We start from the raw sequence: 27,656 nt of genomic DNA, 5'->3' as shown, positions 1-27,656 counted from the left end.
TTAGAATATGAGATGACAAATTGCTCTCCTTTTCTCATTTATCTGCGTCTGTGGGCAATGTTACACATCTGCTGAGAGTATGAATTCGACACAGTTGTATAGGTCAATGGGAGCATGGAGTTGGATTGGAAACTGCTCCCAACATTGTGGAGTCACCAGGAGCATGGAGACTGTAACAGCATCTACTGGGATAACACAATGGGATGAGTAACAGCACTCCCTGCGAGTATCAGCTGATTGTTTGCCCTTCAATATAAACACAAGATGAAAAACAGAGGGAAAGTGACATATGTAATCAAGTTGCTGCCTCAGTACCAGAGATCAAAGTTCAGTTCTGACCACAGGTGCTGTCTGTGTGCAGTTTGTACATAATGCCCCGTGACCTCATGAGTATCCTCCCTTCTCTCAAAGCTTCATGGGTTTGTAGGTGAGGTGTCCGCAGGAAATCGACCCTGGTGTGTTGGTGAGTGGTAGAAATTGAGAGGAGCTAATTGGAATCTACAAAGAATAAAAAATGGTAGAACTGGTGGCTATGGACAGTTGATTATCAGTCTGGACCGAGTGGACGAAACGCCTTTCATGCCATCTTGTTTCATGACTGTTTTTTTCAAGTGACTACTCTAGGGTACAATTTTAAAATTGGTCCTCCGACCTTTTGTATACTCTGGCTAATGTGTAGTATGTATTTTACTATTTTAAATGCTGTTTTTTAATATATTGAAGGGTCTGCATGAATTAATGTGGTGAGGTGACAGAGCAGTTTGTATATTTAATTATCTAACGTTAAAGTTGAGTAGAAGAAGGAAAGTAATGACAGTGAACCACAGGGTCACAAAGCTAATGCCTGTATCCTTCTGCTCCCCGTAGTTACCAGATGATGCAAATAAAGAGTGAGCTGACAGCATTCGGGGCGGCCTTGGCACTCGTGGCCATTCCGCTACAAGGCCTAAAAAGGTATAACCGACGGTTCCTGACTCTGCACAGTCTCACCAGCCACTGGCATCCCTGCAGTCGGTGTACGTCTTTATTTATTCATTTATCTTTATTTAGAGGTATAACCCATGGTTCCTGACTCTGGACAGTCTCTGTCTTTCAACTCCATTTTCCCAGTCTTTAAGCACGACGTGTGCTCACCAGCCACCGGCGTACATCTTTATTTATTCATTTATTTTTATTTAGAGATACAGTGCTGTTTCAAGGGCCTTCCAGCCCTTCAAGTCGCACCGCCCAGCAACCCCCAACAACCTGTATTTAACCCTCACCTGATCACGGTTTCAATGATTAGTTAACGTACTCAGTATGTCTTTGGACTGTGGGAGGAGCCGGTTGCATTCCATGGGGAGGACGTACAGAGACTCCTTGCAGTGGATGCTGGGATTGAACTCTGAACTCCAGTGCCCTGAGCTATAATAGTGCTGTGCTAACTGCTATGCTACCGTGCGCCTGATTGTTCATTAAAATGTCCTAACAGGGTCCAGGAAGTAATGAAGAAGTTTGTGGAATGCTGGTCGTTATACATAGAGGGCTAGAGAACATGATGGTTGTCGTGAAACTGTAGCAGTACAAAGCCCTATTTGGGCCACACTGGAGTTCTGTGTGAAGCTGTAGGCATCACACATTGAGTAGAGTATAGTTCACACAAAAGGTGACTCAGTACCACTTCCCTGTATGAACCATTATAACTTGCTTCCATCAGTAACAGAAATAAACATAAGAACATAAGAAATAGGAGCAGGAGGAGGCCATTGAGCCTGCCCACCACTCATAAGATCATGGCTGATCTGTCCGTAAACTCAGCTCCATCTATCTGCCTTTTCACTGTAACCCTTAATTCCCCTACTATGTAAAAATCTGTCTAACTATATCTTAAATATATTTAGTGAAGAATCCTGAACTGCTTCCTTGGGTAGAGAATTCCACAGTTTCACCATTCTCTGGGAAAAACAGTTTCTCCTCATCTCTGTCCTGAATCTTGAGGCAATGTCCCCTAGTTCTAGTCTCACCTACCAATGGAAACAACTTTCCTACTTCTATCTTATCTATCCCTTTCAAAATTTTGTATGTTTCTACAAGATCCCCTCTCATTCATCTGAACTCCAGAGAGTATAGTCCCAGGCAACTCAATCTCTCCTCATAGGTTAACCCCTTCATGTCTGGAATCAACCTGGTGAACCTCCTCTGCACTGCTTCCAAAGCCCGTATATCCTTCCTCAAGGATGGAGACCAGAACTGCACACAATACTCCAGGTGTGGCCTCACCAGTACCCTGTATAGTTGCAGCATGACCTCCCTGCTCTTGAATTCAATCTCTCTAGCAATGAAGGCCAACATTCCGTTTGACTTCTTAATAACCTATTGTACATGCAAGCCAACTTTTTGCAATTCATACACAAGCACTCCCAAGTCCCTGTGCACAACAGCATGCTGCAGTCTTTTACCATTTAAATAATAATCTGCTCTTCTATTATTTCTTCCAAAGTGGATGATCTCATATTAACCTACGTTATATTCCATCTGCCAGACCTTGGCCCACTCACATAACCTATCTGTATCCCTCTGCAGACTCTCCACATCCTCTGTACAATTTGTTTTTCCTCTCAGTTTAGTGTTATCAGCAAATTTTGCTACATTACACTCAGTCCCCTCTTCCAAAATCATCAATGTAAATAGTAAATATCTGCAGACCCAGCACCAACCCCAGCGGCACCCAACCCACCACCGACTGCCAACCGGAGAAACACACATTTATACCAACTCTCTGCCTTCTATTGGTTAACCAATCCATTATCCATGCCAATATATTTCCTCCGACTCCATGCATCCGTATCTTATTTATAAGTCTCTTGTGCGGCACCTTATCAAACGCCTTCTGGAAATCCAAATATACGACATCCATCTGTTCCCTCTATCCACTGTATTATTTTTGTCCTCAAAGAACTCCAGTAAGTTTGTCAAACAAGACCTGCCCTTTCTGAATCCATGCTGCATGTGTCTAATGGGACCAGTCCTTTCTAAATGTTTCGCTACTTCTTCCTTAATGACAGCTTCAAGCATTTTCCCGACTACAGATGTTAAGTAACTGGCTTCTAGTTGCCTGTCTTTTGCCTACATCCTTTTTTCTCCCAATCTGTCTTGAATAGATTGAATAAGTGAATATATTAAATAATCCTTATAGGCTGACTGATACTTCAAAAGATCCCCCATTCTTCAGGTGCTTGAATTTGATTTCTCATCTCAGGCCTGAATGGGTAACTCTTATTTTGAGACAGTGACCCTTGGTTCAAGACTCCTCAGCCAGGGGACACATCTGTTAAGCCCAATAAAAATCTTGTCTATTTCTGTCCGGTCCACCGTGATCTTACTGAATGTTAGAGCAGGCTCATGGTGCTATGCAGCCAGTCCCTGATGCTGTTTCGCCTGCTGTTGATTAACACATCACAAGCAGCAAATGCAGTGCTCTAACAAACCTCCACATCACCTGGAAGGAGGATAGGGAACCTTTAAATTGGAGCACATGAAGTGATGCATCCCCTGCCTTTAAATTGGAACACGTGGTGTTGCCGTGACTAAAGAGGGGAGCAGGGGATGGTCATATAATGAGAGAATCAGAGGATCATACATCTTATGGCATGGAACGTGGGGATTCTACTCTCTGTATTCGTGTCAACCAAAAACGGTTGGTTAATCCCACTTCATTGCTTCTGGTCCCTGGCACTTTGGGTTTTGGGCAGTGTATAAAATGTGGGGAAGGTTTCTGCCACCACTGCCTTTTCCAGCAGTCAGTTCCAGAACTTTATTGAGTGGGGGTGGAGGGGTTGGTGCTTCTTCTGGTGCAAGTTGGGGGATGGTGAGGGTTGATGCTTGTGTGTGGGAGTGGGGGGGCTTTGGGTTCTGATATTACATCATTCATTCTTTGGGATTCTTGTTTTGTGGATGTTTGCAGGTTGTATACTGTATACATTAACTGATATTAAACCTTTTGAATGTTTTTACACTTCTGTAATTTAGTTAATAACTAAATTTGGCCCTTCTAGTTAATGCCCTCTCTGCTAAGGGGAAAGGAGCATTCCTCTCTCCCTATCTAGCACCCTCCTTGATCTGAACTGTCTGTCCCCCGTCTGAAATGCTCAGAACGTAGATGTCTGGTGGTTTGTGGCTGTGATGGAACAGATGGATTTGTTGAGGCTCTGGATTGTTATGTGTTTGCAGGAGCTCTCCTCAATCCTCGGTCTTGTGGCTTTTCACTGTGATGCTGTGCTCCTACTCCTTGTTTTTCTCCTGGAGAGCTAACCTGGACATCACCAAACCTCTCTTTATCGGTGTGGTGAGTGTCTCAGTGGTTTATTGAGTTTATTTGATAATGCGATGAGACGTGTTTAGTGTGTGATTCACTTTGTAATGTGCTACAACTCCAACTGATTTACATTACATGTTGTACAGTGCCAGTGCCACTGCTTTATTGTTTCCATATTACCTGGCGTGCCAACTGTTCAACCTGATGATCACAGTTTTCCAGATATGAGCCAGCATAAGTAAACAAAAACAAATGACCCACAGCGTCACTGAGCTGTTGGTAAATTTATTAAAATAAAAGAAAAGCAGGTGGCATGTTGGAGCAGCTGTCATCACTGTGAGCCCCAAGGTCTCAGGTTGCTGGCCACGAGTTTCACCAGGAGTGTATATGTTCTCCCTGTGATGGTGTGGGTCTCCACTACAGGTTCCTACTTCCCCCACATCTCAAATGCATGCCAGTAGATTCATTGGGTTCTATGAATTACCTTTGGTGTAGATCAGTGGCAGGGAGTTGATGAGAGGGGAAGTGGGATTGCTGTGCTGGGAACTAGCATGGACCTGATGGAACAATTAGCATCATATTGAAGGATATGCTATATAGGTACTGGATGGTCATTCAGTAGTTGTGTTTCTGTTGAACCTGTTGGGTGGAAGTTAGGTTGTCAGTCTCTGAAAGACCTTGTATTTATGCCCATGGCACATCCACCTGCTGGTTAGCTTTCATATTCAACTCTCGGAGTAAACAACTGCTGAAATCAACCTAACCTTCCCTTTGTGTCTTGCTTCCCTTTCTTGTGCTCTTGGTTCACTTTGGGGTTAACCTCAGTATATTTTAGGTCCCTCCTGGTTCAGACTCTGACACAGATGGTCAGTTTCCTAGTACCTCTCGGCAATGCTGTTAGGGCATGGTTTAGCTGTATCTTGGTGACAAAATCTGAATGCAGTTAGAGGTGCTACCAAGATTAAAGCCTAAAGGTCAGGTGATAGGTACAGCATTCTCTATTCTAGTTCATTTATTGCTGTCATCGGCAATAGACTCAGGGTAGAAATGCCTTCTTAATTAGCATATTGAAACAACAGCACAGTACATTGCAAACATGACAACATTAATTTAATTTAAATATTTTTCAAATGTCTGTGCACAAAAAAATAAACACCGAATTAACTACTTGTCAGTTCTGCTGCAGAGGAAGTGATTGAGGTGTCATGCTGTTGTAACAGTCTGGAGTTGAAGTAAGACTGCTAGGTGAGTTTTAGCCCCAGTGCTGCAACGAATTTGAGGTTGTAGCATTTGACCACACTAGACCTAGCAGTGTAACTAGATTGGCAGTGAGCTGCCTTGAGGAACGGGGCTGTAGACAGCAGAACTTGCTGTGCTTCACAGTCTGGAAGAGTGAGAAAGGGAATGGCAGACAAAATGAAAATGTTCGGTGAAAAGATGTTGCTTCTGTTGTTGCTGACCTGCCTCACACTTTCTGTTATTAAATACTTTTCTGTTTTATAATAATTCCAAGAAGGAGTGAATGTTCACAAGTGGAACTCCTGCCTCAGCAAGAACATGGACCCATTGTAATTTGCCTATCACCACAATAGGTCAACGGCAGATGGAATCTCAATGGCTCTCCACATGGCTTTAGACAACCTAGACAACACAAACACCTACGTCAGGATGCTGTTCATTAACATCAGCATTTAATACCGTCATACCCACGATCCTATCGAGAAGATGCAGAACCTGGGCCTCTGGCTGCCTCTGCAATTGGATCCTCGACTTCCTAACCAGAAGATCACTATCTGTGCAGATTGGTGATAACATATCCTCCTCGCTGACGATCAACAGTGATGCACCTCAGGGGCGTGTGCTTAGCCCATTGCTCTACTCTCTATATACCCATGACTGTGTGCTTAGGCATAGCTCAAATACAATTTGCTGATGATACAACTATTGTTGGTAGAATCTCAGAGGGTGTACAGAAGTGAGATTTGCCAGCTAGTGGAATGGTGTTGCAGCAACAACCTGGCACTCAATGTCAGTAAGACAAAAGAGCTGATTGTGGACTTCAGGAAGGGTAAGACGAAGGAACACATACCAATACTCATAGAGGGATCAGAAGTGGAGAGAGTGAGCAGCTTCAAGTTCCTGGGTGTCAAGATCTCTGAGGTTCTAACCTGGTCCCAACATTTTGATGCAGTTATAAAGAAGGCAAGACAGTGGCTATACTTCATTAGGAGTTTGAAGACTTTTGGTATATCAACAAATACACTCAAAAACTTGTATTGATTAACTGTGGAGAGCCTTCTGACAGGCTGCATCACTGTCTGGTATGGGGGGGGGGGGCTACTACACAGGACAGAAAGAAGCTGCAGGGGATTGTAAATTTAGTCAACTCCATTTTGGGAACTAGCCTATAAAGTACCCAGGACATCCCCTTTTCTCACTGTTACCATCAGGTAGGAGGTACAGAAGCCTGAAGGCACACACTCAGCGATTCAGGAACAGCTTCTTCCCCTCTGCCATTCGATTTTTAAATGGTCATTGAACCCTTGGACACTGCCTCACTTTTTAAAATATATAGTATTTCTGTTTTTTTGCACAATTTTTAATCTATTCAATATACCTGTACACTGTATTAAGTATACTAAATAAGATTAATTGATTTATTTATTTTCTATATTATGTAGTGCATTGAACTGCTGCTGCTAAGTTAACAAATTTTACGTCACGTGCCGGTGATAATAAACCTGATTCTGATTTTAGCTCAGCTACAGTGTTGCTTTAAGTGGTCATCACTAGGGAGAGAACTTGAGCTTAAAATGACATTACCAAGAGGAAGAGACTGTAGAGATTGTGATGGGGTTGGAGGACACAGGTTGCAGAGAAAGGGTAGGGCAAGGCTATTGCAAGATATGAAACCAAGAAATTCAGTTATAAAATAAACACAAACCGGTGTTGGTTACCTATTACAGTGGATTCCAGTTAATTGAGATTGGGACCAGTGCATTTTGGCTCAGTTAAGTGGCTGCCTCAATTTGCTGAGGTTTCATGGAAATTGTTAAAAAGACAAACTACCATTTAAATGAGAAACAAATTATGTATTTAAATGAAATACTAAACAAATTAAAATACTACCAAAACTACAGTACTATAAAGCTGTTTAGTTCCTAATAGTAATCCATGGAGGAATTCATCCAGTGTACGCAGTCTTTTGATTGACTGCAAATGAACAAAATCAGCACAGACATCTAGTTTATACAATGGACTGCCTTTGTACAATGTTTTTGTTGATTGCATCTTCTAAGTCTTCACTTTCATTGTAACATTAAAGATGATTATTGACACCTTCAAATTCTTCGTAGTCCTTAACCTGTTTAATAAGTGAAATAGTTTTGTTTTCACTCCTGGCCATTTGTGACAGCTCCAAGCCTGAATGCCTGAATGCTTGAAACCACAAGTGAGCAAAGCAGTTCTGAATTGTCTTACAGCATATTGCTCACCAATTTTCAGTGACAAAAATCACTGCTTTCTGAACACAAATGCATGCAACTGATGCTATTTTTAAAACTCAACCACAAGGAAATCTGCAGATGCTGGAAATTCAAGCAACACACACAAAATGCTGGTGGAATGCAGCAAGTCAGGCAGCATCTATAGGAAGAAGTACAGTCGATGTTTCGGACCGAGACCCTTCGTCAGGACTAACTGAAAGAAAAGATAGTAAGAGATTTGAAAGTGGGAGGGGGAGGGGGAGATACGAAATGATAGGAAAAGACAGGAGGAGGAGGGGTGAAGCTAAGAGCTGGAAAATTGATTGGCAAAAGGGATACACAGCTGGAGAAGGGAGAGGATCATGGGATGGGAGACCTAGGGAGAAAGAAAGGGGAGGGGAGCACCAGAGGGAGATGGAGAACAGGCAAGGAGTGATTGTGAGAGGGACAGAGAGAGAGAAAAGAAAAAAAGGGGGAATAAATAAATAAGGGATGGGATAAGAAGGGGTGGGGGCATTAACAGAAGTTAGAGAAATCAATGTTCATGCCATCAGGTTGGAGGCTACCCAGCCGGTATATAAGGTGTTGTTCCTCCAACCTGAGTGTGGCTTCATCTTGACAGTAGAAGAGGCCATGGATAGACATATCAGAATGAGAATGGGACATGGAATTAAAATGTGTGATGAAATTATGATGAAACCACACTCAGGATGGCATGAACATTGACTTCTCTAACTTTGGTTAATGCCTCCCTCCCCCCTTACCCCATCTCTTATTTATTTATTATTTTTCCCTTTTTCTAATTTTCTCTCTCTGTCCCTCTCACAATCACTCTTTGCCTGTTCTCCATCTCCCTCTGGTGCTCCCCTCCCCCTTTCTTTCTCCCTAGGCCTCCCATCCCATGATCTTTTCCCTTCTGCAGCTCTGTATCCCTTTTGCCAATCACCTTTCCAGCTCTTAGCTTCATTCCTCCTCCTCCTGTCTTCTCCTATCATTTCGTATCTCCCCCCCTCCCACTTTCAAATCTCTTACTATCTTTTCTTTCGGTTAGTCCTGACGAAGGGTCTCAGCCCGAAATGTTGACTGTACTTCTATCTATAGATTAGGGTGGCCAAATCGCAGCTCGCAAGCCACATGTGGCTCTTTGGCATTCAACGTGCAGCTCATGGAAATATGTTGGTTGACCTTTTTACCACGTACTGCCATTGCGTAGAAATGAATGGGAAAGCATTTTGGCAATAAATAGAACTGTGGGAAATCCCTTGAGACTTAATTCCATCACTCAGGAGTTGGTGACAATCGCTATGTGGCGCTGAAGACAGCTGGAAGACAGGCTCGAGTTTAAAAATACACTACGTAGGTCTACACCGTTGGGCACTGAAGGTGAAAGTAGCGCAGACGTAGATCTACGTTGTTTGGTGCTCAAAGTGTTAGTGAGTCTAGGCCCGACCTCACTCACGTCATGTACATTAACGCAGTGTTACACAGGACGCTGAATTGTGCAGACCTAGTTGGTACACTGCGGATACAAGTTTTGTTTACAAGTGTCTGCGAAAATTTTGTGAAGGAAGATGGCGTCATCAAATTGTAAGAAACGAAAATATGAAGATGAAAACAGACATTTTAAGCCACAGTGGGAGGAAGATTTTGCATTCATTGTTAAAGGAGTTAAACCTTTGTGTCTTATCTGCAATGTGTCACTCAGTCATTACAAAGCCAGTAATGACTCACAGCCAAAATGGAGATCCCCAAGACCTCCACTGGCAGTAAATAGCGGCTTTAATAGCCTGATAATTGTAGCATTGTCTGTTTATGTCATAAAAATATTATGATAAGACTATAATTTTGTAAGGTGGTATCTGATTAAAATATCTCTAATTTTATTGGTTTGCTTTTTTTTACATGTTTTGACCAGAAATTTACTTAGACAAACAAATATCATTAAAAATATCTCATTTTTCTCATTTTTGGCAGTCTAATCTTATGTTACTGAAATGCATATTTTTCTTAGATGTTCCTGTAGTTCATTACTGTGTTAAATACGCTCAATATACAAACCCCTTTTCCAGAAAAGTTGGGATATTTTCCAAAATGCAATAAAAACAAAAATCTGTGATATGTTAATTCACGAGAACCCTTATTTAACTGACTAAAGTACAAATAAAAGATTTTCAATAGTTTTACTGACCAACTTAATTGTATTTTGTAAATATACACAAATTTACAATTTGATGGCTGCAACACACTCAACAAAAGTTGGGACAGAGGCATGTTTACTATTGTGTTACATCACCTTTCCTTTTAATAACACTTTTTAATAGTTTTGGAACTGAGGATACTAATTGTAGTAGATTTGCAATTGGAAATTTTGTCCATTCCTGCTTGATATAAGACTTCAGCTGCTCAACAGTCTGTGGTCTCCGTTGTCTGATTCTCCTCTTCATGATGCACCATACATTTTCAATAGGAGATATATCTGGACTGGCAGCAGGCCAGTCAAGCACACACACTCTGTGTCTACAGAGCCGTGCTGTTGTAGCCCGTGCAGAATGTGGTCTGGCATTGTCCTGCTGAAATAAGCATGGACGTCCCAGGAAGAGACGTCGCCTTGATGGCAACATATGTCTCTCTAAAATCCTAATATATGCCTCAGAGTCAATGGTACCTTCATATACATGCAACTCACCCATGCCGTGGGCACTGATGCACCCCCATACCATCATAGATGTTGGCTTTTGCACCTTTTGCTGATAACAATCAGGATGGTCGTTTTCATCTTTTTCACGGAGAACTCAATGCCCGTTTTTTCCAAAAACTAGCTGAAATGTGGACTCATCTGACCACAGCACACGGCTCCACAGTCTTTCGGTCCATCTGAGTTGAGCTCAGGCCCAGAGAACTCGCCGGCGTTTCTGCATAGAGTTGATGTATGGCTTCCTCCTTGCGTAATACAGTTTCAAGTTGCATTTCTGGATGCAGCGACGGACTGTGTTAAGTGACAATGGTTTTCCGAAGTACTCCCGAGCCCAGGTGGCTATAATTGTCACAGTAGCATGACGGTTTCTCAGGCAGTGCCGCCTGAGGGCTCAAAGATCACGCGCATTCAAGTGGTTTCCGACCTTGCCCTTTACGCACTGAGGTGTCTCTGAACTCTCTGAATCTTTTCACAATATTATGTACTGTAGATGTTGAAAGACCTAAATTCTCTACAATCTTGCGTTGGGAAATGTTCCTTTTGAACTGACTAACAATTCTCTCACGAATTTTGGCACGAAGGGGTGAGCCACGACCCATCCTTGCTTGCAAAGACTGAGCCTTTGATGGACACTACTTTTATACCCAGTCATGATACCTCACCTGCTACCAATTAGCCTGCTTAATGTGGAGTCTTCCAAACCGGTGTTACTTGAATATTCTGTGCTCTTTTCAATCTTATTTTAACTCTGTCCCAATTTTTGTTGAGTGTGTTGCAGCCATCAAATTGTAAATTTGTGTATATTTACAAAATACAATTAAGTTGGTCAGTAAAACCATTGAAAATCTTTTCTTTGTACTTTAGTCAGTTAAATAAGGGTTCACGTGAATTAACATATCACAGATTTTTGTTTTTATTGCATTTTGGAAAATATCCCAACTTTTCTGGAAATTGGGTTTGTAGTTAAAACAATCAATCAAGATTTTGAAAACATTTGGTATATGTACATTATGATTACTGAAACTAATACAAATTAACAGTTAAAAAAACTACATGAATAAATATTATTGCATACATGTATTTAACATTTATATAACATTTTTGTAACAAAATGTGTATGTATCAATAAAAACATCTGTAAATTTTGTTCATGTCTTGTGGTTCTCAAACATCTGAAGTTAATCGTATGTGGCTCTTACATTAAGTAAGTTTGGCCATCCCTGCTATAGATGCTGCCTGGCCTGCTGCGTTCTACCAGCATTCTGTTTGTGTTGCTATTTTAGAAACTGTTTGCTTCTAAGCACAATGCAGGGTTTAACGGCCACACAAATGCACGTGTTGACGCTGATTAGAAATTGCCCAGCAACAATATCCTGCCCCAAAAAATGAAGGGTATCCTAGCTATTTTCTCAAGTAGACTTGGTTCTTCAAGAGTTGTCCCAAATAAATTGCTGCTATGATTAACTGCTGGCCCAATTAACTGGAATCCACTGTATATGGATAATGGTTGAACAGATTTTGGTACAAAGTTTTGAATAGAAAGGTCAGTTTTAGATGAGGTTGTTTTACTTTATGGAAGATAGTGCATTCTGAGGTGACAAAGGCATGGACAAGTGTTTCAGCAGCAGGTGCTCGGGTGGGGGTGCACAATATGGTACCGAGGTAGATTTGGATAGTTTTGATGATGTCAGATGGGACATTTATGTGATGTCAGCCTCAGTGCATGGGGATGGAATAGAATTATTTGCTGGAAAGTTGTATTTGTGGAGGATGCCAAAGACAGTACTTCCATTCCATTCAACTTTGAACTTCAGAAGGTTTCAGCTGATACGCAGACTGACAGCAAGTATGGCTTGTTTTATTTGACTATATACAATTGACACAAATCATTATTAAGGTGAGAACTCTTTTGGATTGGAGGGCTTGAGTTATCAAGAGACATTAAATAGGGTTAGGGTTAGGGTCTTTTCCCCCGGAATGAAGGTGACATGATTGAGGGATATAAATTATGAGTGACATAGTTAGATAGCCGGAGTCTGTTTCCCTTGGCGGGATATCAAAAACTACAAGGCATAGGCTAAAGGTGAGAGGGATGAGGTCGGAGGGGCACATTTTTCACACTGTATAGTCGGTAGTTGCAGAGCAGATCCGACAGGGTGAAAGGCCTAATTCTGCTCGTGTGTCCTTTGGTGTCTAGAATGTGCTGCCAGAGGAGGCTGATAGTAGTTATGAGCCATCTTTACAAGTACTAGAATAAGCAGGGCATAAAGGGATATGGAATTAAAGCAGACCACTGCGATTTGTGCAGTTGGTCGTGATGGTTGGTACAGATGCAGAGGATCAGCAGAACTCTGTAAGTGTAAATGGAATAACAGATAGTGAAGAGGACAAACGACCATGAATGAAAGTTAGTGAACCTGAAAAGAGATGAACCCCAAGATCCCCCAAATATCAAAGTGAGAAATTATTAATTATAACTAATATAGCACCTCATTTAGAGCATCGTGTATAATTTTGACGGTCCTTTATTAAACAAAATATACTTGCACAGAGTGGGTGCAGTCAATTTAAAGAGCGGTGTTTGGAATTGCAAGCCTGTGAGTTAAGTAGGTTCTCTGGAGTTTTAAAGATTGTTTTGCTTCAATTACTTTTTTCAATTAAAGCATTGCCCATCCCTAATTGTTATTGAGAAGGTAGTGGTGAGTTGCCATTTTGAACCACTTGTGAAACTGTTCCTATAGAGGTGGTAAGGTGGCAATTACGGGATTTAGACCTAGCTGCAATGTAATAGGAGAAGGCAAAGTGTGTGGCACATTGGTGCAGCTGGTAGGGCCTCTGCCTTTTCGTGCTGGAAACCCAGATTCAATCTTGATCCTGGGTGCTTTCTGTCTGAATGCCTCTCCCACCACCCAGGCCATGCTTTCTTCTCACTGATACCAATGGGAAAGAGGTTCAGGAGCCTTAAGTTCCACACCACCATGTTCAGGAACAGTTATTGCCCTTCAAACATCAGGCTGCTGAACCAGTGTGGATAATTTCACTCACCCCAACACTGAACAGAGCCTATGGATTTTCTGTCAAGTTCTCCAAAACTTGTGTTCTCGGTGTTATTTATTTATTGACTTAACTTCTTATTGTATTTAGACAGTTTGGTATTGTTTGAACATTGGTTTCTTGCCAGTCTTTCTTGTAGTTCTTCATTAATTCCATTTTATTTCTTTGTTCTACTGTGCATTGCTGCAAGAAAATAACTCTCGGGTTAATTAAGGTGACATCTGTGTAATTTGACAATAAATTTACTTTGAATTTTGATAGTAAGCATGGACTCATAGGCCAAGTGAGCATGTATTATTTTATGTCAATCTGGAATTATTAGAAAATGAGTCATGGTGTTTCAAACTTCTAAGCTGTCCTATCTCAGTGTCTGAAAGGCCGCTTAGTTTTTGTTTCTCTTTCTTTCGTCATACTTGTGGAATCTCTTGTCATCTCTTTTTATATTCCTTGCTAAATTACTTTTGCATTGTATTTTCTGTAACTCCTTGTGTGAATTTACCAAACTTGAGGCCTACCAGTATTTTTCTGAGCACTCTGATTATTTAAATAAAAATTGAGAAATACAGCCCAGCACAGTAACAGGCCCTTCTGGCCCATTGAGACTGCGCCACCCCGTTGCACTCATGGGACCAATTAACCTGCCTTTAAAAAGTGGGAGGAAGCAGGTGCACCCGGAGTAAAACCAGATGGTCACGGGGAGCATGTAGAAATTTATTAAATACAGCAGTGGGAATTGAACCGGTGTCACTGGCACTGTAATAAGCACAGTGCTGCTATACCACTCTTACTGCGTGGGGTTTCAATCCAGATCGTGCTCCTGGATTACTGCCCAACCCTATCCTTTCTGTTGTGTCAGCAGCCCTTGACTCTGTGGGTGTTTTCCCATGGAGTTTGATTCCTTTGTTAATCTTTTCTATTTCCCCTGGTCTCAGCTAAACCGCAGAGTTCACACCTGACTTTATCCTTTATATTATCATTTTACTCTTGCATCTCTTACAGGTACATTTATTCCTGTGGGAATGGGCAATGTCATATACCAAGCCCCTGTAGATGTTCTATTCTTAAGAGATTCCCAACCTGGGGTCCACAGACCTCTCAGTTAATGGTAAGGTTCCATGGCATTAAAAGGGTTGAGAACCCCTGTAAACTTTTCCATAACAAAGAGAGACTACATTTATAGTACATGTGCTAACTGCCTCTCAGGAGAGAAAGTAACACCTTTGCAGAGACACAGATTCTGCAGATGCTAGAATTTTGAGCAACACACAAACAATGTTGAGGGAGTTCAGCAGGTCAGGCAGCATCTATGGAAGGAAATCATCCTGATGAAGAGTCTCAACCCAAAACAACAGTTGTTTAATTCCCTGTGAAGATGCTGCCAGTCCTGCATTTTGTCTGTGCATCTTCTTTCCAGATTGGGGTGATTCAAACAGACAAAAAAAACTTTGTCTTTAAGCTGTTTGTGGGTGTGTGATGCTAACTTTCCACAGCTTGAATTTTCCCTTTTAACCCTTCATTATCAAAACTACAGCTGTTCGTATCCCTCAGTATTCCAAATAAACCAATGAACAAACTGATGTGCTTCACACCTTCTAACACATTCTGGAACACAAGCTGGGGTAATCCAGGGGCATCTGTTTGTTCTGCTGCCTCACAGCCATCGAGATCTGGGCTCAATTCTGACCTTGGGTGCTGTGCTCTCCCTGTGACCTCGTGGATTTCCATTGGTGCTCTGCTTTTCTCCCACATCTCGAAGAAGTATGAGTTTGTGAGTTTATTGACTGCTGTGTAGCTGTGGATGGCAAGGGAATAGGGGTGGGGGTGGATGTAGGAGGGAAAACAGGATTAGTATAGAGGGATGCTTGGTGATTAACTGTGCCATGAGGCATCTTCCCATGATGTATGACGGTCAGACATTGTTCATTTTCTTTCTACAGGTTGAAAGGTTCTGGCTGCAGAGTAATTTGGTGGTTTGTGTTCTGGCAGGCTGTGGTCTAGCTTCAGTCTGCTCTTTGCTGCAGAGAATATTGGGCAGTCACTCACTGTGGCACTGGGCAGAATGGCTTCCACCCATTCTCCTCATTGTCTTCCAAATCCACCTCAACTACAGGTAAGGGCAGTTTTATAAATCATCCTGACGGTGTCAGCTTTAGCTGGGCTCAGTGGAGTTATTGTTGATGAGTGTGAGTTAGACCCAGCGTGGGAATTCAGTATATATCAAATCTACTACTACTACTACTACGTTGATTCAGGCCTAGGCATCGGGCAATATATCAAATCAAGTCCAGTTCATTGTCATGTGCACAAATACATGTACACACAGGTGCAATGAAACTCTTGCAGCCCTATCATAGGCACAGAGCATTAGGTATACAACATTCAAAAGAAAAATGTAAATTGTACAAAAATTATACAAGAAAAAACGTGATTAGAAAACAAATGTCCATTGTGGTGCAAAGTGATAATAGTGTTGCTAAACTTTAGTGATCAGGGTTGTGCTGGTTTGTTCAAGGATTGAATGGTTCAGGGGAAATGGCAGTTCTGATGGAGTGTGACTTCAGGTTTCTGCACCTCCTGCCCGATTTTAGCTGTGAGAAAATGGCACGGCCTGAATGATGGGTTCTTTGAGGCAACACATCCTGTGGATATGTTTGATAGTGGAGAAGGATGTGGCCATGTTGTATTGGGCAGAGTGACTACTCTCTGCAGCTCCTTATTCTAGTGCGTTCGGATTGTACCAGATCATGATGCATCAATCGGAACTTCACACTATCAGTGGGAATTTTTTCTGCAGTAACATTGAAGTCTGTCTGCTTGCCTTCTCAGAGAGATCTAAACAGTCCTACATAATTTAAGGAAGCCTTTCTAGTGTTTGGGCTGGCTAGTGTGCTGGTTATTCCAGTGATCATGTGTGGGTCATGGGCCTGTACACAGTGGCTCACAGGTTTTTAGATGACTGGTTCAGTGTTAATTTTGAAAATTCAAAGGGAATGGTACACATTTAGAATTGTTCCTTTATTTCTTTAACAATAAGGAACTATTCAGAAGGTTTGAGACTAGCACAGATTGGACAGGGTTAAAAGAGGAGATGAGGCAAATCAAATCATGCCAAGGTATGATTCCAAAATGTTGCCTAATGTTAGAGGCTGAGGGACAGTGAACTGTACAGATATAATCCTGAGCTGGAGGTGGTGATGGTGGAGCCAGACTGGAGCAGAAGTGGAGAACATGTTTAATAAAACATTTGTCCTATGTTGGCGGAAGGGTGGGAGGCTGGAAGTTGAGATAGAATTCAGAGACAGCAGCATGGCAGAGAGCGAGGAAAGTCTATTGAATTAAATTCCATTTATTAAAATACATGAGGCTTGACAGGTAAATCGGATGAACTCATGAACTGCTACATTGGATTGGGATATTAATAGTATTAATGATATTAATGGTTGCTCAATGGTAGCAAAACTAAAGATGGGATTGTTGACTTCAGGGAGGGAAACGTGCCAGTCTGCACTGGAGGATCAGCAGTGTAGAGAGTTAGCAGCTTTCATGGATATTAATGTATCAGATGACCTGTCCTGGACTCAGCAAATATAGCAAATGTAACCATGACAAAAGCACACCAGAATCTTTACTTTCTCAGGAGATTGTCTTGTCTTGTCTAATAAATTTCTACAGATTAGTGTTGTAGATATCCTGAGTGGTTGCAATAGTCTGGTATGGCAATTCCAACGTGCAGGAACATAAAAAGCTACAGAGAATAGTGAACTGACCCAATACATCATGGACACATCCCTCCCCACCATTAGTAGCATCTACAGAAGGTGCTGCTCAGAAGGCAATATCCATCATCATAGATCTTACAATCTGGACCATACCTTCTTTTCGCATCTCCCATCAGGCAGGACATATAGAAGCCTGAAGTCCGACACCACTAGTTTCAGGAACAGCTACTTCAACCATTCAGTTCTTGAACCAACTCCAAAAACCCTAATTACTTCAGTTTAACAACATTATGACTATACTATTTTTATTTTAATTGTAATTCTTTCTTGGAAAAATTGGTAAATTTATGATTAAATTATGCCTCACCCGCATCTCCTCCATTTCCCACACTTCGACCCTCACCCCATCCTCCCGTCACCACAACAGGGACCGTGTTCCCCTTGTCCTCACCTATCACCCCACCAGCCTCCGGATCCAGCATATTATCCTCCACCACCTTCAACAGGACCCCACCGCTAAGGACATCTTTCTCTCTCTACCCCTCTGCTTTTCGCAGGGATCGTTCCCTCCGCGACTGCCTGGTCCACACGTCCCTCCCCACGGATCTCCCACCTGGCACTTATCCCTGCAAGCGTAAGTGCTACACCTGTCCCTACACCTCCTCTCTTACCACCATTCAGGGCCCCAAACAGTCCTTCCAGGTGAGGCAACACTTCACTTGTGAGTTTGTTGGGGTAATCTTTTGCATCTGGTGCTCCTGGTGTGGCCTCCTCTACGAGACCCGATGCAGATTGGGGGACCGCTTCGTCGAGCACCTATGCTCTGTCCGCCAGAACAGACAGGATCTCCTGGTTGCCACCCACTTCAACTCTGCTTCACATTCCCATTCGGATACGTCCATACATGGCCTCCTCTACTGCCATGATGAGGCCAAACTCAGGTTGGAGGAACAACATCTCATATACCGTCTGGGTAGTCTCCAGCCCCTTGGTATGAACATCGAATTCTCCAACTTGCAGTAATTCCCTCCCTCTCCCTTCCCCCATCCCACTTTCTCTGTCTCCTCTTCTAGCTGCCTATCACCTGTCATGACTCTGCCTTCTTCTACTACCCATAGTGCTTTCCTCTTAGATTCCTTCTTCACTTCTCCTGCCTATCCCCTCCCCCACCCCTTGATCTTTCCTCTGACTGGTTTTCCACCCTCCTCCCACCTTCTTTATAGGGCCCCTGCCCCCTCCTTCTTTAGTCCTGACGAAGGGGCTCAACCCGAAACGTTGACTGCTTCTTTCAATGGATGCTGCCCGAGTTCATCCAGCTTTTTTGTACGTCTTGATTTGACCACAGCATCTGCAGTGCACTTTGTGTTTTTGATTGGTGTAGGTTGTTTCCAGGCAAATGGATATCTCGGAAGAGGAGACTTATAAAAGTGAGATATTGAGAGTTCAAAATATGCATGTTCCCGCAGGAGTGAAGAGCAAGGTTGGCAGAAGTAGGGAACCCTGGATGAGGAGGAATATTGAGAAGTCTGGTTAAGAGAAAGGAGGCAGGACCATGTAGGGGCAGCGGGATATGGTAAATGCCTGGAGCAGTGTAGGGGATGCAGGAATGGACTCCAGAAGGAAATCAGGAGGGCGAAAAGGGATATGGGATAGCTTGGGCAGAGAAGTTTAAAGCAAATCCAAAGGGATTTTATAAGTATTTTAAAGGAAAAAGAGCAACTTAGAGAGAATAGATGGATGAAATTCTCAATGATTATTTCTCCTCTTTCTATCATAGAAAAGGGCAAGAAGGCTTTGGAACTTGAGATGTAGAAAAATGTTTTTCTATTCGGTGTTTTTAACCATTAATGCTTTCTTTTCCTCTAACAATCTCATGTTATACAGGATCTGTGACAAGAGTAACAACGATGTTGTCGATAAATTTGGCAGAAATATTTTGGGCAGCATGCCTCCTGATGCCATCATCCTGCTCCGTGGAGACCTCCCAGGAAACTCCTTGCGATACCTTCACTACTGCGAGGGGCAGAGACCTGACCTCAGCATGGTGGATCAGGAGGTAACAGAGATGAGGGCTGCTGACACAACAGAAAGGATAGGGTTGGGCAGTAATCCAGGAGCACGATCTGGATTGAAACCCCACGCAGTAAGAGTGGTATAGCAGCACTGTGCTTATTACAGTGCCAGTGACACCGGTTCAATTCCCACTGCTGTATTTAATAAATTTCTACGTGCTCCCCGTGACCATCTGGTTTTTCTCCGGGTACACCTGCTTCCTTACACATTTTAAAGCCAGAAAGTTAATTGGTCCCATGAGTGCAATGAGTTGGCGCAGTCTCAGTGGGCCAGTAGGGCCTGTTACTGTGCTGAGATATATCTCTAAATTTAAAAAATTAAAATCTGGAGACAAGGAAGCCATTCAACCCATCTAATCCATGGCTGTTCCCAAGAGAGTCCTATCCTGTTGCACTCTTTGGGAATAGGATGGGATGGGAAATTGCTTACAGATAAAAGCAGATCTTCTAAAGAGATGAGTAACGAGTACAATAAAACTCTGATGGTTCAGCTTCTCACTCATCATCTGTCACCCAATGGTTCACCACTGGCTCTGTTGAAAGAAAGGAATGAGCAAATGGACAGGTTGGTACCCAAACTGGGTGATTAATTGCTTCAGATGATGTTTGACAAATACTTCCCAGGGACCTGGTTCCAGTTAACTCTTTCAACTCAGCTTGTTTTGTTACCCACACTCACTTGAAACGGAAGGTACATTGGAAAATGTGTTATTCTGCTCCCGTAACATTCAATAATGAAATAAATGAACTGCATGATGGAGATTTAAAAAACAAGGCTTTGGGAGGCTACATCTGAAGAAGTTGCCATTTTGCAAGGAAGGACACATTCTAATTGACTTGTCTCACTGCCCTGATCCTATCTCTTTATTGTAATGATCAGATATATTGTTATTATATTCACTATTTTTAAATTATTAAACTTTTTTTTTTCTCCAACAACCTCATTTTACTCAGGACTAAACCAGCAATGAAGCTGTAGACAAACTTGCCAGAAATTTGTCAGTCTGGCACCACAAAAATCCTGAATGTATCAGATTTTTGCTGTATGTAGATGGGTATTGATACGTGAGGTGCCTGTTCCCTCTCTCCCCCCACCCCACTCCCAACACACCTGCTGGAAAGGGATATTGGGAGTAGTGGGGTTTGTGGCCGGGGAGGAGCGGAATGAAAAATAAAGGTTCGAATGTGGAGAAGCGTTTTCAGTGGGGAGGGTGACTGAGAGGGTAATTGTCCTGATGGTGAGAGTTCAGTAAAAGAATGAGGAACATAGGGAATGGTCAGAAGAGTCTGGATTCTAGGGCAGAGTGGGACGACTTTGGCTCAACAGGATTCAGTATGAACAGGCAGAGTCGAGGGTAGGTTCCAGTAAGTTCTGTTTCATTTGTTTAGAGTAGAGAGAGTGCCAGGCAGGATGTTGGAATGCTCCTCTTGCAGGATGTGGGAAGTCAGGGAGACCGGCTACGTCCCTGACAATGACACCTGCAAGAAGTGCATCCAGCTGCAGCTCCTAACAAACAGCATTAGGGAACTGGAGCAGGAGCTGGATGACCTCCGGATCATTCAGGAGAATGAGGAGTTTATAGATAGTAGCTACGGGGAGGCCGTTATGCCAAAGGAGCAGGGCACAGGTAATTGGGTTACCGTCAGGCGAGGGAAGGGGAAAGGGCAGGCAGAGCAGGGCTCCCCTGTGGCCATTCCCCTCAACAACAAGTATACCGATTTGGATACTGTTGGGGGGGGGATGACTGACCTGGGACAAGCTGCAGCAGCCGGATCTCTGGCACTGAGCCTGGTTCTGCCATGCGGGGGGGAGGGAGGAAGAAGAGGAGAGGGGTAGTGATAGGGGACTCCATAGTTAGAGGTACAGACAGGAGGTTCTGTGGTCATTACAGAATGTCTTTCTGGTGCTTCTCACTCCCTCCCCTCTCGCTTCCCTTTTAAACGGCCATTTTTAAGCATCGTTTATTTATATTTGTTCCTTGAAGAAAATAACTTGAAATTGTTTCTATTTCAGATGATGACGTACGACTGGTATTTGCCAAAGTTGGCCAAACACCTACCCAATGTGCATTTCCCTGGCAATCGCTGGCACCCTGTGGACAGGGAGGAATCTGCTGGAATTGTAACATTCAACCTGCATCGATTATTCAATGAGAACAGAGAGTGAGTGAGTCACTGATGGAAAGTCACCACACTCAATGAGAACGAGTCACTCAGCTTCTCCACCCATCCACAGATAGTCTGCTGCACATCAGGGCAAATGTTGTCCCTCTGGGAAGCTGTTCTCTCTGGATCTGTGTGAAATGTGCTGGATGTTTTTAATCATAAATTAGGGTTGGGAGTAACTTAGTTAGAGATTTGTGGATGAACAGAGTTGTTATGAGTAGGGGCCACAGTGATTAGCACCAGCTGAGCACAACTTCTATCAAAGATTTAGAGGAAAAGGTAGAGTATAAAGACCGGGTTTACTGCTGCAACTAGAGGCCTGCGGAGCGGGTGAATTGGAAACGGAGTCTGTGTAGCGGGTGAACTGGAAACGGAGTCTGTGGAGCGGGTGAATTGGAAACGGAGTCTGTGTAGCGGGTGAACTGGAAACGGAGTCTGCGGAGCGGGTGAACTGGAAACGGAGTCTGTGTAGCGGGTGAATTGGAAACGGAGCCTGCGGAGCGGGTGAATTGGAAACGGAGTCTGCGGAGCGGGTGAATTGGAAACGGAGTCTGCGGAGCGGGTGAATTGGAAACGGAGTCTGCGTAGCGGGTGAACTGGAAACGGAGTCTGCGGAGCGGGTGAATTGGAAACGGAGTCTGTGTAGCGGGTGAACTGGAAACGGAGTCTGTGGAGCGGGTGAATTGGAAACGGAGTCTGCGGAGCGGGTGAATTGGAAACGGAGTCTGTGGAGCGGGTGAATTGGAAACGGAGTCTGCGGAGCGGGTGAATTGGAAACGGAGTCTGCGGAGCGGGTGAACTGGAAACGGAGTCTGCGGAGCGGGTGAATTGGAAACGGAGTCTGCGGAGCGGGTGAACTGGAAACGGAGCCTGCGGAGCGGGTGATCTAGAAACGGAGTCTGCGGAGCGGGTGAACTGGAAACGGAGTCTGCGGAGCGGGTGAATTGGAAACGGAGTCTGCGGAGCGGGTGAATTGGAAACGGAGTCTGCGGAGCGGGTGAATTGGAAACGGAGTCTGCGGAGCGGGTGAATTGGAAACGGAGTCTGCGGAGCGGGTGATCTGGAAACGGAGTCTGTGTAGCGGGTGAATTGGAAACGGAGTCTGTGTAGCGGGTGAATTGGAAACGGAGTCTGTGGAGCGGGTGAATTGGAAACGGAGTCTGCGGAGCGGGTGAATTGGAAACGGAGTCTGTGTAGCGGGTGAATTGGAAACGGAGTCTGCGGAGCGGGTGAATTGGAAACGGAGTCTGTGGAGCGGGTGAATTGGAAACGGAGTCTGTGGAGCGGGTGAATTGGAAACGGAGTCTGTGTAGCGGGTGAACTGGAAACGGAGTCTGCGGAGCGGGTGAACTGGAAACGGAGTCTGTGTAGCGGGTGAATTGGAAACGGAGCCTGCGGAGCGGGTGAATTGGAAACGGAGTCTGCGGAGCGGGTGAATTGGAAACGGAGTCTGCGGAGCGGGTGAATTGGAAACGGAGTCTGCGTAGCGGGTGAACTGGAAACGGAGTCTGCGGAGCGGGTGAATTGGAAACGGAGTCTGTGTAGCGGGTGAACTGGAAACGGAGTCTGCGGAGCGGGTGAATTGGAAACGGAGTCTGCGGAGCGGGTGAACTGGAAACGGAGTCTGCGGAGCGGGTGAATTGGAAACGGAGTCTGCGGAGCGGGTGAATTGGAAACGGAGTCTGCGGAGCGGGTGAACTGGAAACGGAGTCTGCGGAGCGGGTGAATTGGAAACGGAGTCTGCGGAGCGGGTGAATTGGAAACGGAGTCTGCGGAGCGGGTGAACTGGAAAAGGATGGGGACTATGGAGGATGTTCGTTGAAAGTCAGTATGGGTAAATGTGATGCTACTGATCTCAGTAAGGAGAGTATTTTAGAATCAGTGGAAAAACTCAAATGTTGTGTTGAGGGATCCTGTGGTGTTGCTTTATCAGATTGACAGCAAGTAAACAGATGGTCTGCTGGAGGAATTCAGCAGGTCAAGCACCATTTGTGGGAGGAAAGGAATTGTGAAAGTTTCTGGTTGAAACCTGCATCAGAGCTAATGGATTTGAATGCGTTTGATTTCCCTCATGGTGAGACAACAGGCATCACCCACATCCTGCTCCCCACACTGGGAGGACCAGGACAGTGGTCTCAGTGAGGTCTGGAGATGGACGAAGGTGTAAGAGCAGAGCTTCCCACAACTTCTAGCTGCTCCAGAAGGGAATAGTGGTGTAAAATGTATCTGCTGCAAAACTTCGGTAGTCTGGGATTACTGCCATATTCTGATGTAGATGTCTCTGTTCTTCCAGGAAGGAGATCTTTGTGTGCATTGGTCTGCACGAAGGAGACTCCAGCTGGAAGCAGAGTTACTCCCTCTGGCCATGGGGAGTGTGTGAAAAACTGGTCCACTCAACCAGTCTGTTCAGCCCTGAGAGCTGGATCCAGCATACCAGGCACTTGTACAACTGGACAGAGGAGTATGGCAGGTAGGTGTCGTTGTCTCTCAGGAGACCACTTTACCAGGAGCTGTATCTTGGGGATTGGTGGATGTGTCCTTGTTAGCAACCTCTCTGATATATATTCAGAGGTGACTTTTGCTCCAGACAGTCTGCCAGGATGATCACTAATCATGGGGGTCAAAAAGAGTACAGACAGGACAGGAAGCATTCAGCCCTTTGGGTCTGTGCACCCTTTCAAAGCACACCCACAATCTCAATTCCAGCTGTTTCACAATAGCACTTCTTTCAAGCATACAGTACATCCTTTTCATCAATGTACTTTGAATTGAAGAGTTGTGGGGCCCATCATTTTGATTTTTTTATTCTCTGCTCCTCAGGTGATGTCCACATTTTATAACCTTTTTGATGGACACAACTGGACTGATGCCGATGCATCTCTCAGAAGCTGAGCAGTCTTAACGATCCATAGTGATCTCAGCTTCACTTTTAAATCTGTATTATCAATACTGGAGCTACCTCTATCCCATCATCTGAAGGACAATGGGTTCGAGATGCATTGCTGGTGTGACATCAGATGGCTTCTGTTTTTCAGCTATGACGAATTTTCATGGGAAGCCGTGGCAAATGAAGAGATGTGGCAAGCCAGGTAATCTTTTCATCTCTCAAGCACTTACCGAATGGTGTAATTGTATCTCCCCTGCACCATCCTCTACCTTTCTCAGTGCCTCCCACCCTTTTATTTCTGTTCTGAATTATCTCGGAAAATTCTTTGCAATCAGAATTTGTGGCTGAACGAGTGCAATGCAAGGCCACCTTAAACCATTCAATTTTAGAACTGAACTAACTTATTATGAATTCACGGATAGAAATACAGTATATTTACAGTATACTATTATCAACTAGCAGGTACTCCGACAAGAGGTAAACTGTGTAGAGATATTAGATATCTACTTGATTTTGAAGGAGGCCCAAAGCAGTGGAGCAATACAAATCTATGCTGGGGTGCTAACGTTTTATTTGGGATCAATAAAGCTGGTTGTGTGTATTGTTTACGAGTGAAATTCATCTTGGGCTTTGACAGAGTTAACACACCTGTCTTACTTGAGTTGGAGAAAGCCAGCATAGCCAGAATAGAAATTATTCTGTATAATTCTTGTCTGTACACGTACCACATTTAAGGAGGCGATTGGAAAGTTAGTTTTCAGAGCTGAAGGGCTAGAATATAAAGTGAAGTGTTGCTATAGGTTTTGCTCAGTTCTGTAGTATCATGTACACTTTAGGTCTATGTACCTTTGAATAATGGCCTTGGGAAGAGAGCAATACCGGTTGGACATTTTGACAGACCTCTTATTAAAGATGTTACATAACTGAGCCACTGCTTCAAGGACATGACAATACTAGTAGGAGACTTTTTTTGCAAAGGTTGGTTAATATGAAACTATCTCCCCCCAAAAAACAACTTCTGTAATTAACAGATTGCTTTTAAGATCACAATTGAAGGCAGAACATTGAATGTGTTGTATACGGACTTTAGCAAGACACTGGACAAAGTTCACAAGTTAGGCTCAGTCAGAAAGTCGGGAGGCATGGGATCCAGGGATCGTGGTGTGCCCACAGAAGGCAGCGGGGTGGTCATAGAGTCATAGAGAAGGCCAGCACAGAAGCGGGTCCTTGCCAACCCATTTAAACTGCCAACTCCCATCGACCTGCACTGGGATCATAGCCCTCCATATCTGTGCCTCTCCAAACCTCTCTTAAATTGTGAAATCAAGCTTGCATGTACCACTTGCTCTGGCAGCTCGTTCCACACTCTCACAACCCTCTGAATGAAGAAGTTCCCTCTCATGTTCTCCTTAAACTTTTCAACTTTCATCCTTAACCCATGACCTCTAGTTAAATTAGTCTCACCCAGGCTCAGTGGAAAAAGTCTGTTTGCATTTACCCTATCTGTACCCCTCATTATTTTGTAATCCTTTATCAAAGCTCCTGTCAGTCAATCTTCTACATTTCAAGGAATCCTGACCTATTCAATCTTTCCTTATAACTCGGGTCCTTCAGTCCCAGCGACATCATTGTAAGTTTTCTTTGTATTCTTTCAATCCTATTTACATTTTTCCTGTAGGTTGGTAACCAAATCAGACCTCACCAATGTCTTAAGTCTCCTGTACGCAGTACTTTGATTTATGAAGGCCAATGTGCCAAAAGCTTTCTTTATGAAATTATCTACCTATGACACTTTCTCAGTTAATTATGGACCAGTATTCCTAGATCCACTCCTCAGTGCCCGACCATTCCCTGTGTAAGAACCTACCCTAGTTAGTCCAACACCTCACACTTTCTGTATTCAATCCCATCTACCATTTTTCAACCCATTTTCCAGCTGATCCACATTCCTTGCCTGGAGAAGGAGGAGAAAGTTAGGAGACGACAGAAAAGCATGGAAGAAAGAAAAGGGGGGAGGAGCACCGGAGAGAGGCGATGGGGGAGGATCACCGGAGAGAGGCGATGGGGGAGGATCACCAGAGCGAGGCGATGGGGGAGGATCACCAGAGCGAGGCGATGGGGGAGGATCACCAGGGAGAGGCGATGGGGGAGGATCACCAGAGCGAGGCAATGGGGGAGGATCACCAGAGCGTGGCGATGGGGGAGGATCACCGGGGAGAGGCGATGGGGGAGGATCACTGGGGAGAGGCGATTGGGGAGGAACACCGGAGAGAGGCGATGGGGGAGGATCACCGGAGAGAGGCGATGGGGGAGGAGCACCAGGGAGGGGCGATGGGGGAGGAGCACCGGAGAGAGGCGATGGGGGAGGATCACCAGAGAGAGGCGATGGGGGAGGATCACCAGGGAGAGACGATGGGGGAGGATCACCAGGGAGAGGCGATGGGGGAGGATCACCAGGGAGAGGCGATGGGGGAGGATCACCGGGGAGAGGCGATGGGGGAGGATCACCAGGGAGAGACGATGGGGGAGGATCACCAGGGAGAGGCGATGGGGGAGGATCACCGGAGAGAGGCGATGGGGGAGGATCACCAGTGAGAGGCGATGGGGGAGGATCACCAGGGAGAGAGGCGATGGGGGAGGATCACCAGGGAGAGACGATGGGGGAGGATCACCAGGGAGAGGCGATGGGGGAGGAACACCAGGGAGAGACGATGGGGGAGGATCACCAGGGAGAGACGATGGGGGAGGATCACCAGGGAGAGGCGATGGGGGAGGAACACCAGGGAGAGATGATGGGGGAGGATCACCGGAGACAGGCGATGGGGGAGGATCACCAGGGAGAGACGATGGGGGAGGATCACCAGGGAGAGGCGATGGGGGAGGATCACCGGAGAGAGGCGATGGGGGAGGATCACCAGAGAGAAGCGATGGGGGAGGATCACCAGAGAGAGGCGATGGGGGAGGATCACCGGGGAGAGGCGATGGGGGAGGATCACCAGAGAGAAGCGATGGGGGAGGATCACCGGAGAGAAGCGATGGGGGAGGATCACCAGGGAGAGGCGATGGGGGAGGTTCACCGGGGAGAGGCGATGGGGGAGGATCACCGGGGAGAGGCGATGGGGGAGGATCACCGGGGAGAGGCGATGGGGGAGGATCACCGGAGAGAGGCGATGGGGGAGGATCACCGGAGAGAGGCGATGGGGGAGGATCACCAGGGAGAGGCGATGGGGGAGGATCACCAGGGAGAGGCGATGGGGGAGGAGCACCGGAGAGAGGCGATGGGG

The 27,656-nt window shown here is 44.7% G+C and overlaps 1 protein-coding gene across 8 annotated transcripts in view; it reads left to right on the top strand.

Moving 5' to 3' along the window:
* The window catches only part of tmem260 (transmembrane protein 260), a 118,502-nt gene extending 91,923 nt beyond the window's left edge, over nt 1-26,579 (top strand). For 6 of the 8 annotated variants that reach the window (XM_059948968.1, XM_059948970.1, XM_059948972.1 and 3 more), the window contains 7 exons: nt 868-954; nt 4,210-4,324; nt 15,466-15,638; nt 19,132-19,303; nt 21,334-21,482; nt 23,779-23,955; nt 24,521-26,579. In XM_059948968.1, the coding sequence (XP_059804951.1) occupies nt 868-954; nt 4,210-4,324; nt 15,466-15,638; nt 19,132-19,303; nt 21,334-21,482; nt 23,779-23,955; nt 24,521-24,578 (931 nt within the window). In that variant the 3' untranslated portion in view covers nt 24,579-26,579. Of the gene's footprint in view, nt 1-867; nt 955-4,209; nt 4,325-15,465; nt 15,639-19,131; nt 19,304-21,333; nt 21,483-23,778; nt 23,956-24,305; nt 24,475-24,520 lie in introns of those variants that run through there. The other 2 variants (XM_059948966.1, XM_059948969.1) reach the window with 2 other exon arrangements.
* The last annotated feature ends 1,077 nt before the right edge of the window (nt 26,580-27,656 follow it).

The sequence above is a fragment of the Hypanus sabinus genome, chromosome 23 (assembly GCF_030144855.1).
Source record: "Hypanus sabinus isolate sHypSab1 chromosome 23, sHypSab1.hap1, whole genome shotgun sequence".
Lineage (NCBI taxonomy): Eukaryota > Metazoa > Chordata > Chondrichthyes > Myliobatiformes > Dasyatidae > Hypanus > Hypanus sabinus.
Note: the sequence above shows the minus strand (reverse complement) of the source record. Positions and strands in the feature narration are given on the sequence as shown.